Genomic DNA, 13,987 nt, shown 5'->3' with positions numbered 1-13,987 from the left:
GGATGGAGGGGGCGCGAGGGAGAGCGAGTGACGTCACCAGGAAGGGGTAGAAGGATGGGGAGTGGAGGGGGTCGCGAGGTGCCGTGACGTCACCCGCGAGCGGGCGTAGGTCGGCCAGCATCGTGACGTTACGGAGGGAGTGACCTCACGACGCAAACGGTGACCTCACGACGCAAACGTCTGTAGTGGCTGCTTAATTGGCTTCATAGGCAAATTTGATTGAACAAACAACAACACGCTGCCTCATCAACCGTCAACAATTTGGGTAAAGAGAGGGGGAAAACCGCGGGATCGCGTGGTATCCCAGTCATGTGATATCCCCTGAAAGGGGACTGGTGCCAACCGCCAGTGCCGCGGCCCCGTGCTTGGGTGACGGGCAGTGACATCATCACAGGCGTCAGAAGCGGACCCAGGAGAAGACGTCTGAGCGTTAGGTCTTCCCTTTTCTGATCCCACTACTCTTGAGAGCCATTGTGGTGTGCAGTGTGGCTTTCTGGATGGCCATGGACTACAATTCCCCTGAGGCCCTGCCCGCATATGCTAGCAGAGGCTTATGGGAATTGTAGTTCATGGAAATCTGGAGACACTGCTTGGCCGCCTCCCCCCCCCCCCCCCCCGTGGGAGAAACAGGATGGAGTCTCAGCTGCAATGGAATACCGCTGGGTGACCCTGGGCCACTCACACCTCTCAGCCTAGCCTACCTCACAGGGTTGTTGTGGGGATAAAATGGAGGAGGGGAGAATGATGACCCCCTTTTTTAATCACATGTGATTAAATGTGGAACTTGCTGACAGAGAACATAGGGATGGCCTTGGACAAAATGGGATTGGATAGAGTCATAGAGTAGAGGTCTATCTATGACAACTAGCCATGATGACTGAGGGGAACCTGCATGTTCAGTCAACCTCTGAATATCAGAGCCAGGAGGCAATATCAAGGGAAGCCCCTAGACCCTGATGAAGAACTGGCTGGCCCCTGTGTGAGACAGGAGTCTGGACTGGATGGGCCCTCCCTGGTCTGACCCAGCAGGGCTCCCCTGATGTCCTTAGGAAGGCCTCGGCCCCCCTGCCCTGTGGCTGGCCCTTCAGAGGAACTGGCTGGCTCCTATGGAAGACGGGAGGCTGTACTTGATGGACCCTCCCTACTCTGACCCAGCAGGGCTCTCCTGAGGTCCTTATGAAGGCCTTGGCCTCTCTGCCATGCTGCTGAGCCTCCAGAGGAAATGGTTGGCCACCATGTCAGGCAAGATGCTGGACGAGGTGGAACACTGGTGTGATCCAGCTGGTCTCTTATGTTTGTAAGCCACATCTGTAATCTGTAAACCGCTCCGCGGTTATAAATAAAAGCCTAAGGGCAAGTTGGGAGGAGAATGGGCTTTGTTTCTAGTTGGTAAATAAATAGGCAAAGCAACAAATCCCATCCAGTTTCAAAGCCCTTATATTTCATTTTTTATTTTATTATATATTTCTTGTTTCTTTCATGCTACTGGGACATGACATTTCTCCACATTTCAAAGTGAAAAAGGATAAATTTGCAGCTCAAAGTTTCTTTGGAATCCAAATAAGTGCTTAATCTTGTTACAAGACTGCTCCCATACATCCGAAACCCAGCATAATCTCTCCCCTCATGCCTCCATCCCAACTACGGAAAGCTGAGGGTCACCCCCTGCCAAGAAGCTAAAATTTGTATTTGTGGGATGATGACTTGGGATTCAGATGGTGGAAGAAAATTTCACACTCTGACCTTTTCTTTCTTTTTGATGTTAAATCATAGCTGACATTCAGAGGTGGTTTGCATTGCTTGTTTCATTTATGCCAGTGTGGTTAAGAACAGCGGCTTGTAATCTGGCAATCCAGGTTTGATTCCCCACCCCTCCACATGCAGCCAGCTGAGTGACCTTGGGCTAGTCACAGTGCTGTTCTCACAGAGCAGTCCTGTCAGAAGCTCTCTCAGCCTCATCTACCTCACATGGTGTTTGTTGTGGTGAGAGGGAGGGAAAGCGATTGTAAGCTGCTTTGAGACTTCTTCGGGTAGTGAAAAGTGGGGTATAAAAATCAACTTCTTCCCACTCTGGTATTCCTTGGTAGAGCATTTAGAACAGTGGTTCTCAACCTGGGGGTCGGGACCAATTTGGGGGTGGAACAACTCTTTCACAGGGGTCGCGGCAGGGCAAGCAGCTTGGCCAGTGGGGTGCAATCCTTACAACAGCCTTGTGGGGTAGATCTGAAGCATCAGAAAAGCGTGAGATTGGCATGGTGGGACAAGAGGCAGAACCGAACTGAGAACCCCCCCCCCAAAAAAAACCATTTATATACCATCATGAACAATGAATCTTCACACCATTGTAATGTGACCAGATTGCCCCACTTTTGGAGGGACATTTGGGGGTACCTGGCAAATTGTACTTATGTTGAAATTTGCATTCTATGAAACTTTTTGTTGCTTCATATAGACCAAATTTTTAATCAGGAACCCCACCCGGTCAAGGGTGTCCCGCTTTACCAATGTTAAAATCTGGTCACCTTTTGTTTGTTTGTTTGTTTGTTTATTTGTTTATGTATTTATTTATTATATTTAGATACCGCCCTCCCCAGAGGCTCAGGGTGGTTTACATAAGAACAAACAACAATACATAAAACAGTCCATAAACATCTGAATAACTTTACAATAATAACTAATGGTTGTAACCATATAACAATGTAACAGTATAAACAATATAGACAATACAACAGTGCAACAATACAAACAGGTCCAGAGCATATTGGTGGAATTCTGAGGGGGGGCAGGGTGGGGAGCAGGGGCCTTTCAGTCGCGGTTGATTCCGTCTGGTCTCAACCAAATGCCTGACCATTGGTCAGTTTTGATTTAATTTCTGTGAAAGAACGCTTGCATAATTTTATAGTTGGGGGTCACGACAACATGAGGAACTGTAGTAGAGGGTTGCAGCATTAGGAAGGTTGAGAACCACTGCTTTAGAGAATTGCTCTCCCATTTTCTCACAATGACCATAACAACCGTATGTAGGCCAGGCTGAAAGGATCTTAGTGTGCCACAATTCTAAGGTGACCAGATTTTATATATATATATATATATATATATATATATATTGCCAGGTACCCCCAAATGTCCCTCCAAAAGTAGGACAATCTGGTCACATTACAATGGTGTGAAGATTCATTGTTCATGATGGTATATAAATGTTTTTTTTTGGGGGGGGTTCTCAGTTTCTCAGTATTGCAATATATATTTTTTCATTTCAAACATAAGTACAATTTGTCAAGTACCCCCAGATGTCCCTTCAAAAGTGGGACAATCTGGTCACATTACCCATTTCACTACACTGGCTGTAGTATAAGGTCCTCAATTTTTCTGAGCCTAAAGGCATATTCAGAATTCTTGCACAGCATGGAGAGTCTTGGCCCCAAAATGGTTGATGCATGAGGTGGAGCCAGCCACGCAATGGCCACTGCTGCTTACTTCCAATCACACAATGCCCTTACGTTCCAATGGCAGCTGCTGCCAAAGCAGTTTTTTAAAACTGAATTTCCAATCAAATCTGTAACATCCAATCAGAAACCTTGCTGGACAAAAGCCCCAGTCATTTTTTAAAAGCAGTAAGTGCCAGGAAAAGTTTTGCTGTGAGCCGAGGCAACCAGAGGCACCATGTTGGGGATCCCTAATCTATAATATAATGATTAAAGGTAAAGGTATCCCCTGTGCAAGCACCGGGTCATGTCTGACCCTTGGGGTGATGCCCTCTAGAGTTTATAATGATTATAATCCTTTAAATTGCCAGAGTTCATTTATTTATTATTGGATTTCTGTACCGCCCTGCCTTGAAGTCTCAGGGTGGATTGTTGTTGTCGTTAGGTGCGAAGTCGTGTCTGACCCATCACAACCCCATGGACAATGATCCTCCAGGCCTTCCTGTTCTACCATTCCCTGGAGTTCATTTAAGTTTGCACCGACTGCTTCAATTCTTTGACGCTCGGCCTTCCTTATGGTCCAACTTTCGCATCCATACATTGCAACTGGGAAGACCATAGGCTGGCGGGTGCTCCCTGGCCGGCGGCTTGACGTGTGGGGAGGCGCAAAGCGCCTCCGACGCGTCAGGCCGCCGGCACGCGGGACATGGCGGCCTGCCGACTCGCCGGCCGCGCGCTGCCCCGCTAGCGCCCACTGTATTGGGCGTACAGCGGGCTTGCTTACTAGTTTATTATATTTTTATACCGTCTCCCCCAAAGGCTCAGGGCGATTTACAGGGAACAGGAAAAAGATACAGAATCACAGAATCATAGAGTGGGAAGGGGCCATATAGGCCATCTAGTCCAACCTGCTGCTCAATGCAGGATCAGCCCTAAGCATCCTAAAGCATCCAAGAAAAGTGTGTATCCAACCTTTGCTTGAAGACTGCCAGTGAGGGGGAGCTCACCACCTCCTTAGGCAGCCTATTCCACTGCTGAACTACTCTGACTGTCAATTTTTTTTTCCTGATTTCTAGCCTATATCATTGTACTTGTAGTTTAAACCCATTACTGAGCGTCCTTTCCTCTGCAGCCAACGGAAACAGCATCCTGCCCTACTCCAAGTGACAAACTTTCAAATACATAAAGAGGGCTATCATGTCCCCTCTCAACCTCCTTTTCTCCATGCTGAACAGTCCCAAGTCCCTCAACCTATCTTCATACGGCTTGGTCCCTTGGCCCCAGATCATCCTCGTCGCTCTCCTCTGTACCCTTTCAATTTTATCTACGTCCTTCTTGAAGTGAGGCCTCCAGAACTGCACACAGTACTCCAGGTGTGGTCTGACCAGTGCTGTATACAATGGGACTTTAAACTAAAGCCACAAGGGGAAGGAGACGATCAACATAGGGACAGTAAAGAAGGAGAACGATCGGGGGCAGCCCAACCGGCAAGGCCAGCTCAGAGGGAACCAAAAGTAAAAGGATTCAGATGTCTTTATACTAACACCCGAAGCATGGGCAATAAAAAGGAGGAGCTGGAACTCCAGCACAGAACTCCAGTGCCGTATACAATGGGACTATGACATCTTGTGATTTTGATGTGATGCCTCTATTGATACAGCCCATAATGGCATTTGTCTTTTTTACCGCTGCATCACACTGCCTGCTCGTGTTTAGCTTACAATACACAAGTACCCCAAGGTCTCGTTCACACACAGTGTTACCTAGAAGCGTATTCCCCATCCAGTAGGCATGCTTTTCATTTTTCTGACCCAGATGCAGAACTTTACACTTATCTTTATTAAATTGCATCTTGTTCTCATTTGCCCATTTTTCACTGTGTTCAGATCTCGTTGAACTCTGTCTCTATCTTTTGGAGTATTTGCCAGTCCTTCCAATTTGGTGTCATCTGCAAACTTGATGAGTAGTCCCTCCACCCCCTCATCTTGATCATTAATAAATATGTTAAAAAGTACCAGACCGAGCCCCGAGCCCTGAGGTACCCCGCTGCTCACCTCCCTCCAGTCTGATGAAACACCATTGACAATAACTCTTTGAGTATGGTTCTCTAATCAATTCCCTATCCACCTAACTATCTGAAAATCCAGATTGTAGTCCTTCAATTTATCCATCAGAACATCATGGGGAACCTTATCAAAAGCTTTACTAAAATCTAAGTAAATGACATCAACCAAATTTCCACAATGTAGCAAACCTGTTACTTGGTCAAAAAAGGAAACCAGGTTGGTCTGAAAGGAACTGTTGGAGACAAATCCATGCTGACTTCCTTGGATCACCAAATTGTCCTTCAGATGTTTGCAGATCGCTTACTTTAATATCTGCTCCATTATCTTCGTCACAACAGAGGTCAAACTCACTGGTCTGTAGTTTCCCGGGTCTTGTTATAATGGGCTTCCCTGGCCAATGTTAGCTTACTCTCGGCTTTGGCCTTTCTGATGATTGATCTACAGTGCCTAGTAACCTGTAGGTACTCTTCTTTAGAGCTCTGTCCTTCCCTCCATTTCCCTTTTCTTTCTTAGTTCCTTTTGAAGTTCTCTGTTCATCCAAATAGGCTTCTTAGACCTCCTCAGTATTTTCGTCTTTCTGGGGTAGTCATTGATTGAGCATGCAATAGCTCTTGTTTGAGTAGCGCCCACCCTTCACATGCTGCCTTCCCTTCCAGCATTCTCGTCCATGGTATGACACTCATCATGTCTCTGAGTTTATTAAAGTTTGCCCTACGATAATGCAACATCCACGTCTGGCTGCAAGCTTCCTTTGCTCCCAATCTCAAAAGGAATTCTATGAGGACATGGTCACTTCCCCCTAGGGTCCCCACCTCCTTCACCTCATCCACCAACTCTTACCTGTTGGTCAGTATTAAGTCCAGTATGGCTGAACCTCTTGTGGGTTCATCTACCATTTGATAAATGAAATTGTTAGCCAGGCAGGTCAGAAAGTTGCATGACTGAGGACGCTTTGCAGAGTTTGTTTCCCAGCACACATCTGGGAAATTGAAGTCACCCATGATGACAAGGTCCTTCCGCTTGGATATTTTCTCAAGCTGCTCTCAAAGTGCAGCATCCACATACTCTCGTTGGTCAGGCGGTCCAGCAGACACCAACCACCACACTGTTTGTTTTCCCCTCTCTTATTTTCACCCAGATGCTTTCCACTGGAGATATGCTCTCCTTCACTAGAATTTCCTGACAGGTAAGCCCTTTCCTCACATACAATGCTACTCCTCCACCTCTTTTATCTATTCTGTTTTTTCTGAATTCATATCCATCCACTATTACAATCCAGCCATGAGAATCATTCCACCAAGTTTCTGTGATGCCTACTAGATCATACCTTTCCATCAGCATGAGAAGTTCCAGCTCTTCCTTCTTATTGCCCATGCTTCAGGCGTTAGTATAAAGGCATATGAATCCTTTTACTTTTGGGTCCCTATGAGCTGGCCTTCCTGGTTGGGCTGCCCCTGATCGGTCTCCTTCCTTACACTCCATCTCCTTCCCCTTGTCGCTTCAGTTTAAAGCTCTCCTGATGAATCTCCCCAGGTTCCTGCCAAACACATTCTTCCCCAACTTCGACAAGTGCAGTCCATCAGGTGCTAGTAGGCCTTCTTCAAGAAAGCCTATTCCATGGTCCCAGAAACCAAATCCCTCCTGCCGGCACCAACTACGCAGCCACTGATTCACCTCCATTATCTTCCTCTCCCGATGCATTCCTCTTCCCTTGGCAGGCAAGATTGAAGAGAATACCACTTGTGCCCCCATTTGCTTGAGCTTCCTCCCCAGATCTTCATAGTCTGTTTTAATAGGAGCGATGGTATTCAAGGATAACATATGGTAACAGTTGATAACAATAATAACATTATAACAACAGTAGCCTTAACATGATCACAACAATAACATTAGAAAATGGTGGAACTACAAAAGAGCCTCAGCTCAACTCTTACTGGGACCCAGTGGGGTGGCCAGATTGTTGGCAGCTGTAGTAGGAGGGGGGGCTTGGGGGCGAATTGGAAGCGATGGTTTGGGTCAACCTCAACCAAATGCCTGGCAGAGGAGCTCCCTTTTGCAGGCCCTGTGGAACTGTTTAGGTTCTGTCAGTACCCTGATCTCCTCTGGGAGTTCGTTCCCCTAGTTGGGGGCCAGAATAGAGAAAGGTCTGGCCCTGGTTGAGGTCAAGCGGGCTTCCTTGGGGCCAGGGAACACCAGGAGGTTGGAAAGGGTAGAGCACAAGGCTCTTGGAGGGGTGTAGGCAGAGTGGCAATCCCTCAGGTATACTGGGCCCAACCTGGGTTATGGCCTTAAAGGTGATAACTAGAATCTTAATCCTGATCCGGAATTCAACCGGGATCCAGCGCAGCTGCTGGAGGATGGGCTGGATGTGGGACCTCCAAGGTGTTGCTGGGAGGACCCTGGCAGCTGTATTCTGGACTAATTGTAGTTTCCGGATCAAGGATAAGGGCAGGCCAGTGTAGGGCGAGTTACAGAAGTCCAGCCTAGAAGTGATAGTTGCATGGATTACTGTGGCTAGGTGTTCCGGTGCCAAGTAGGGCGCTAGTAGTTTGGCTTGGCAAAGGTCGTAAAATACCAGCTGTGATACCGTCGTGATCTGAGCCTCCTTTGAGAGGGAGGCATCAAGTATCACTCCCAGGTTCCTAGCGGAGTGGGCCACTTTTAGCTGCACTCCATCCAGATTGGGTAGGCGCGCTTCGTCACTTGGGCCTTTCCTGCCCAGCCACAGGACCTCCGTCTTTGAAGGGTTGAGCTTCAGACCACTCTGCTTGAGCCACCTCGTCACTGCTTCCAGGCAGCTGGCTAATTTTTCTGGGGGAGAGTCAGGGCGGCCATCCATCAAGAGGAAGAGCGGGGTGTCATCAGCATATTGGTAACAACCTAGCCCAAACCTCCACACCAGTTCGGCAAGAGGGCGCATAAAGATGTTAAATAAGGTTAGAGAGAGAATTGCCCCTTGGGGGACTCGGTAAGCCAGTTGGTGACAGCTTGATGAGCTCTCTCCTAATGCTACCCTCTGTCCGCGATTCCAGAGAAAGGACATCAGCCACTGAAAGGAGATCAGCCACCGATCAGAGGACAGTCCCTCTGATCCCGGCATCGGCGAGGGGTGAGGTAAAAAGCTCATGATCTACTCTGCTAAAAATGCAAACTCCGTTAAATTCTTAACTTTTCTTGCCGACAGCTTCATTTCCCAGAAAGTAGAGAGGGGAACCAGGGACTCAACATATTTATACATGATTTGGATGAGGGATTAGAGGAGATACTCATTAAATTTGCAGATGATACTAAACTGGGAGGGGTAGCAAACACAACTGAAGACAGCAACAGAATACAGGATGATCTTGATAGGCTCGAGAAATGGGCTAAACTACAAGTACAACAATAAACTACAAGTACAACGATATAGGCTAGATATCAGGAATTTTTTTTCACAGTCAGAATAGTTCAGCAGTGGAATAGGCTACCTAAGGAGGTGGTGAGCTCCCCCTCACTGGCAGTCTTCAAGCAAAGGTTGGATACACACTTTTCTTGGATGCTTTAGGATGCTTAGGGCTGATCCTGCATTGAGCAGGGGGTTGGACTAGATGGCCTGTGTAGCTCCTTCCAACCCTATGATTCTAAATGTAATAAAATGAAGTTCAATAGGGACAAATGTAAAGTTCTGCATTGAGGTAGGAAAAACCAAATAAACCAATGTAAGATGGGGAGACTTGTCTTGGCAGTAGCATGTGCAAAAAGGATCTAGGAGTCTTAGTAGACTATACATTGAACATGAGTCAGCAGGTGTTACTCAATGGCTAAAAAGGGAAATGGGATTTTGGGCTGTATCAAACAGAGTATCGTGTCCACGGGGGGTGATTGTACCACTTTGCTTCGGTTCGGCCTCACTTGGAGTACTGTGTTCAGTTTTGGGCATCCCAGTTGGAGAGGGATGAAGAGGGATGTTGACAAACTGGAACGTGTCCAGAGGAGGGCAACAAAGATCGTGAGCGGTTTGGAGACCAAGACATATGAAGAAAGGTTGGGAGAGCTTGGTTTGTTTAGCCTAGAGAGGAGACGACTGAGAAGGGATCTGATAACCATCTTCAAGTATTTAAAAGGGTGCCATATGGTGGATGGAGCAGAATTGTTCTCTCTTGCCCCAGAGGAACAGACCAGAACGAATGGGATGAAATTAATTCAAAAGAAATTCTGTCTAAACATCCGGAAGAAGTTCCTTACAGTTAGAGCGGTTTCTCAGTGGAACAGGCTTCCTCGGGAGGTGGTGGGTTCTCCATCTTTGGACATGTTTAAACAGAGCCATCTGATGGAGAGGCTGATTCTGTGAAGGCAAAGGGGTGGCAGGTGACAGTAGATTAAGGTGACCAGATGGTCCCACTTCTGGAGTGACACCTGGGCTTACCTGGCAAATTGTACTTATGTTGACATTTAAATATATATATATTACAATACTATTTTTGTTTTCTATGCATTGTTTAGAGCCTCTTGTGGCGCAGAGTGGTAAGCGGCAGAAATGCTGTCTGAAGCTGTCTGCCCATGAGGTTGGGAGTTCGATCCCAGCAGCCGGCTCAAGGTTGACTCAGCCTTCCATCCTTCCAAGGTCGGTAAAATGAGTACCCAGCTTGCTGGGGGGTAAACGGAAATGACTGGGGAAAGCACTGGCAAACCACCCCGTATTGAGTCTGCCATGAAAACGCTAGAGGGCGTCACCCCAAGGGTCAGACATGACTCGGTGCTTGCACAGGGGATAACTTTACCTTTATGCATTGTTTGAAACTTTTTGTTTCTCCATATAGACCAAATTTTTAATCAAGAACCCCCACGGTCAATGGTGTCCCGCTTTACCAATGTTAAAATCTGGTCACCTAACAATAGATGAGTGATTGGGATGTGAGTGTCCTGCATAGTGCAGGGGGTTGGACTAGATGACCCATGAGATCCCTTCCAACTCTATGATTCTATGATTCTATACTGTGTTGTACGCTGTTGAGAGATCTAATAATATAAGCAGCGCTGACTCGCCCCAGTCCAGCTGGCAACATAGATCATCCATCAGGGCGACTAGCACTGTCTCTATCCCATGGCCAGGCTGGAAACCAGACCACAATGGGTTATCATTAACCAGCCCTTGTGAATTTGGAATTAGGGATGGGCTTGCAAGTCCAACTTGTGGCCCCAAACTGCGCAAACTTCCCCATGCCTTCCTCCTGAATTTTATTAATCCAAGTACTTCTTTATGTTCAAACTTCCCTTCGAGTCTTTCTCTAGTTGTACAGTTATACAAGGGATTAGAAGAAGTAGAAGAGTTGTTTTTTATACCCTGCTTTTCACTAGCTTAAGGAGTCTCAAAGCGGTGGACAATCGCCTTCTCTTTCCTCTCCCCTGTGAGCTAGGTGAGGCTGAGAGAGCCCTCATATTGCCGCTCAGTCAGAACAGTACTATCAGGACTGTGACAAGCCCAAGGTGACCACAGGTGAAGGAGTGGGGAATCAAACTGAACTCACCAAATTAGAAGCTGCCCCTCTTAACCATTACACCAGAATAGAACAACTCTCTGTGCTTAGATTTCTGTTTGCCACCCATGTTGTTTGGTGGGCTGGCTTGTCACAGCAGTGCCTTGTTACTAACAGGAGAGAAGTCATGTTGGACCAAGTCATTGGCCCATCCAGTCAAAAACTCTGTATCACATAGTGACCAGAACCCAGGGGCCACCAGCAGGTCCACCAGCAGGTCCACAAATATAGAAGCCCTCCCACGGTTGCCCCCCAAGCACCAAGAAGACAGAGCACACTGCCCCAGACAGAGTATTCCATCTATCCCTTGTGGCAAATAGCCACTGATGGATGTTTGCTCCATATGTCTATTATATGTCTATTCCACCATCTCATTCAGCCCGTACGTTGAATCAGTCCCTACATCTCCATAACATGCACAAGGTGTTTTGTGCTTTAAAAATAAAACTGCTGTTTGGGTTGAGGATCCTGATGAGGCTGGTCACTTCCCTGGAACGCAGGGCAAGTGCTCTAGGGAGCATCGCTCTGGGGTGTTATGTCAAAGCTACGTGAGGCTCCTGTGCCACTGATTTGTGGATTCAAATCCCCATCTTGCCCTGAAGCTCCCTGGATGGCCTTGGACCAACCTCTTTTAGCCTAACCTACCGCACAGGGTTGTGGTAAGAAAATAAAGAAGGGAGAATTACACGGGCTCTTGAGGAACAACAGGATAAAAACAGATGCCTGATGTCTCTACCCTCCCAACTTTTTGTAGGTGTGTCTTTGTATGCAACATTCATGATGCAGCCCCCCTCTGCACTGAATGCCTTCCTCCTCCTCTTCCTGTGTGTTCAACGTTGCCTCTTGTTAACGGACTGCACATGGACAGTTGTAGTCAACAGTTTCAATAAGCTTGGTTCCAGCCGGCATGTGTTTTACACACAGACCGAAGTTAGGAAGGTGGCCGAGGTCTTTAAAGAACTGGAAGATTCTGCCATCGATCCCAATGACAAGAATGCTGTGAGTATCAATGGGCCAGCAACCCCCTCGGCAACCCTGAACTTTCATGGACCAGAGCTTGGTTATTTTCGTGGATTGTGTGCCCTGTTGTGTCTCTCTGTAGTGGATGCTTTGATATTACATCATTGTTATTTCTGGTTTAATAAGCCGAAGATACAGTAAAGCAATATCGAAGTGACCACAAGAAAGAGCAAATCATGCCTGGAAAAGAAAACAAACCAACTAGAGCAACCACCACATACAAGCCATGAAATTCAGTGTGCACAAAAAGATTCCTACGTAGAGACTCAAACTGCTTGGGTACCGTATATACTCGCATATAAGCCGACCCGGATATAAGCTGAGGCACCTAATTTTAAATATGGGCAAATTTATTGACTTGCATATAAGCTGAGTGTGGGAAATACAGCAGTTACTGGTAAATTTACAATAATTGAGGCACCAGTAGGTTAAATGTTTTTGAATATTTATTTCAATGAAAAACATTAAACTAGCTCTGTCTGTGCAAAAGAGGGCCAGCAAACCAGAGCAGAACAACAGTACCCGAAGTTGGCAACCTATTACAACAAGTACAACAGCTACCAAACTGGGAGAATGGACTACTCTAACTACAGCTATAGTGCCCCTCCAGAACAAAACACTGAAATAAAGAACTGTAAAACTCAACACTGAAAGAAAGAACTGTAAAAATCAACTTTTAAAACAAACACAACCCCAAGAAGAAAAGGCAAACAATGCTGCCCCTCAGAAAAAAAGAAGAAATAAACATTAGGAGAAACAGTACATCCCAAAGCACCTCCAAAACCCACCTCACCCCGCCCCATCCACAGAAACTAAAAGAATAGTTTGGAAGAAGTAAAGGCAAAAGGCAAAAAAAGATCAGAGTCCCTCACTCAAACCATTGCTGTCCTACAAGCAGCCAGAGCAAGCAAGCTTCAGCTTGCAGGAGGTTTGCAGAAGCAATGTGACAACTGGCTGACTGGGAGCAGGCTGTTAGTTCAATTACTGTATATACCCACGTATAAGCTGAGGAGGACTTTTTCAATGTGAATACTGTGCTGAAAAACTCAGCTTATAGAATCATAGAGTCATAGAATCATAGAGTTGGAAGGGGCCATACAGGCCATCTAGTCCAACCCCCTGCTCAACGCAGGATTAGCCCCAGCATCCTAAAGCATACACGAGTATATACGGTAGTCTCTATTGGCAGAGTTTAAATTTGCAAAGGGTTGTAGCGCCAGCTGCTTAAAGAATGAGAAGCTTTACTGAGAACTGAAACAACGTTGTAAAGTGAGGGGAGCGGGAGTCCTAGCTGTCTAACTGACTAGCTGCTCTTCTTCATCCTGGAGAGAATGCAGAGAGGAAGTGTCATCAGAGGAGCAGGAAGTCTCCAAGTGACCCAGGAGGAGGTTATTTGATAATCCTAATATAAATATGCTCACTTCACATCTCCAATGACCCCTGTAGGATATTCTTCACCTATGCCAGGATTGGTCAAACTGTGGCGCTCCAGATGTCCATGGCAGGAGCTCATGGGAAATGCAGTGCATGGAAATCTGGAATCATGCACACTACAGATCTTGCATATTGCAATAGTTTCATGGACAAGGGGAGAGGTCGGAGAATTTGGCCTCTCTTATGTCTGTATCTGAAATAATTTACCTCTTTTTTTCAGCATTACTTTGGATTTCCGTACTTCCTGAAAATCAACATTACTTGCCAAGTACAGGTAAGGAAAATAACCAGGAAAATAACATGGATTTTAATTTAAAGAACAGTTTCCTCTGTAGTTGAAATAACATGCATCTCTTTACAATGAGCAGAGACGAATTTTCTGCTTCTGCCTTTCATGCAGTTTTAAAATCTTAAACTCTTGCCATTATGGGCTTTTCTGCATTCTCATTTTACTTGCTTGTGAGTTCCTGTTTCTTAAGGTCCCCCCCCCCCCCCGTGTTCTGCATGTATTTGGCTCCCCTAGCAG

At 46.5% G+C, this 13,987-nt stretch overlaps 1 protein-coding gene across 4 annotated transcripts in view; it reads left to right on the top strand.

Moving 5' to 3' along the window:
• The first annotated feature begins 70 nt into the window (after positions 1–70).
• The window catches only part of LOC143837076 (cation channel sperm-associated auxiliary subunit gamma-like), a 114,082-nt gene continuing 100,165 nt past the window's right edge, over positions 71–13,987 (top strand). For 2 of the 4 annotated variants that reach the window (XM_077336530.1, XM_077336529.1), the window contains exons 1-3: positions 71–265; positions 11,762–12,006; positions 13,682–13,735. In XM_077336530.1, coding sequence (XP_077192645.1) covers positions 11,785–12,006; positions 13,682–13,735 — 276 coding nt within the window. In that variant the 5' untranslated portion in view covers positions 71–265; positions 11,762–11,784. The remainder of the gene's footprint in view (positions 266–11,761; positions 12,007–13,681; positions 13,736–13,987) is intronic. The other 2 variants (XM_077336532.1, XM_077336531.1) reach the window with 1 other exon arrangement.

Source organism: Paroedura picta, chromosome 5, assembly GCF_049243985.1.
Source record: "Paroedura picta isolate Pp20150507F chromosome 5, Ppicta_v3.0, whole genome shotgun sequence".
NCBI classification, from domain to species: domain Eukaryota; kingdom Metazoa; phylum Chordata; class Lepidosauria; order Squamata; family Gekkonidae; genus Paroedura; species Paroedura picta.
The sequence above is the reverse complement of the archived record's forward strand: the minus strand, read 5'-3'. Positions and strand labels throughout refer to the sequence as shown.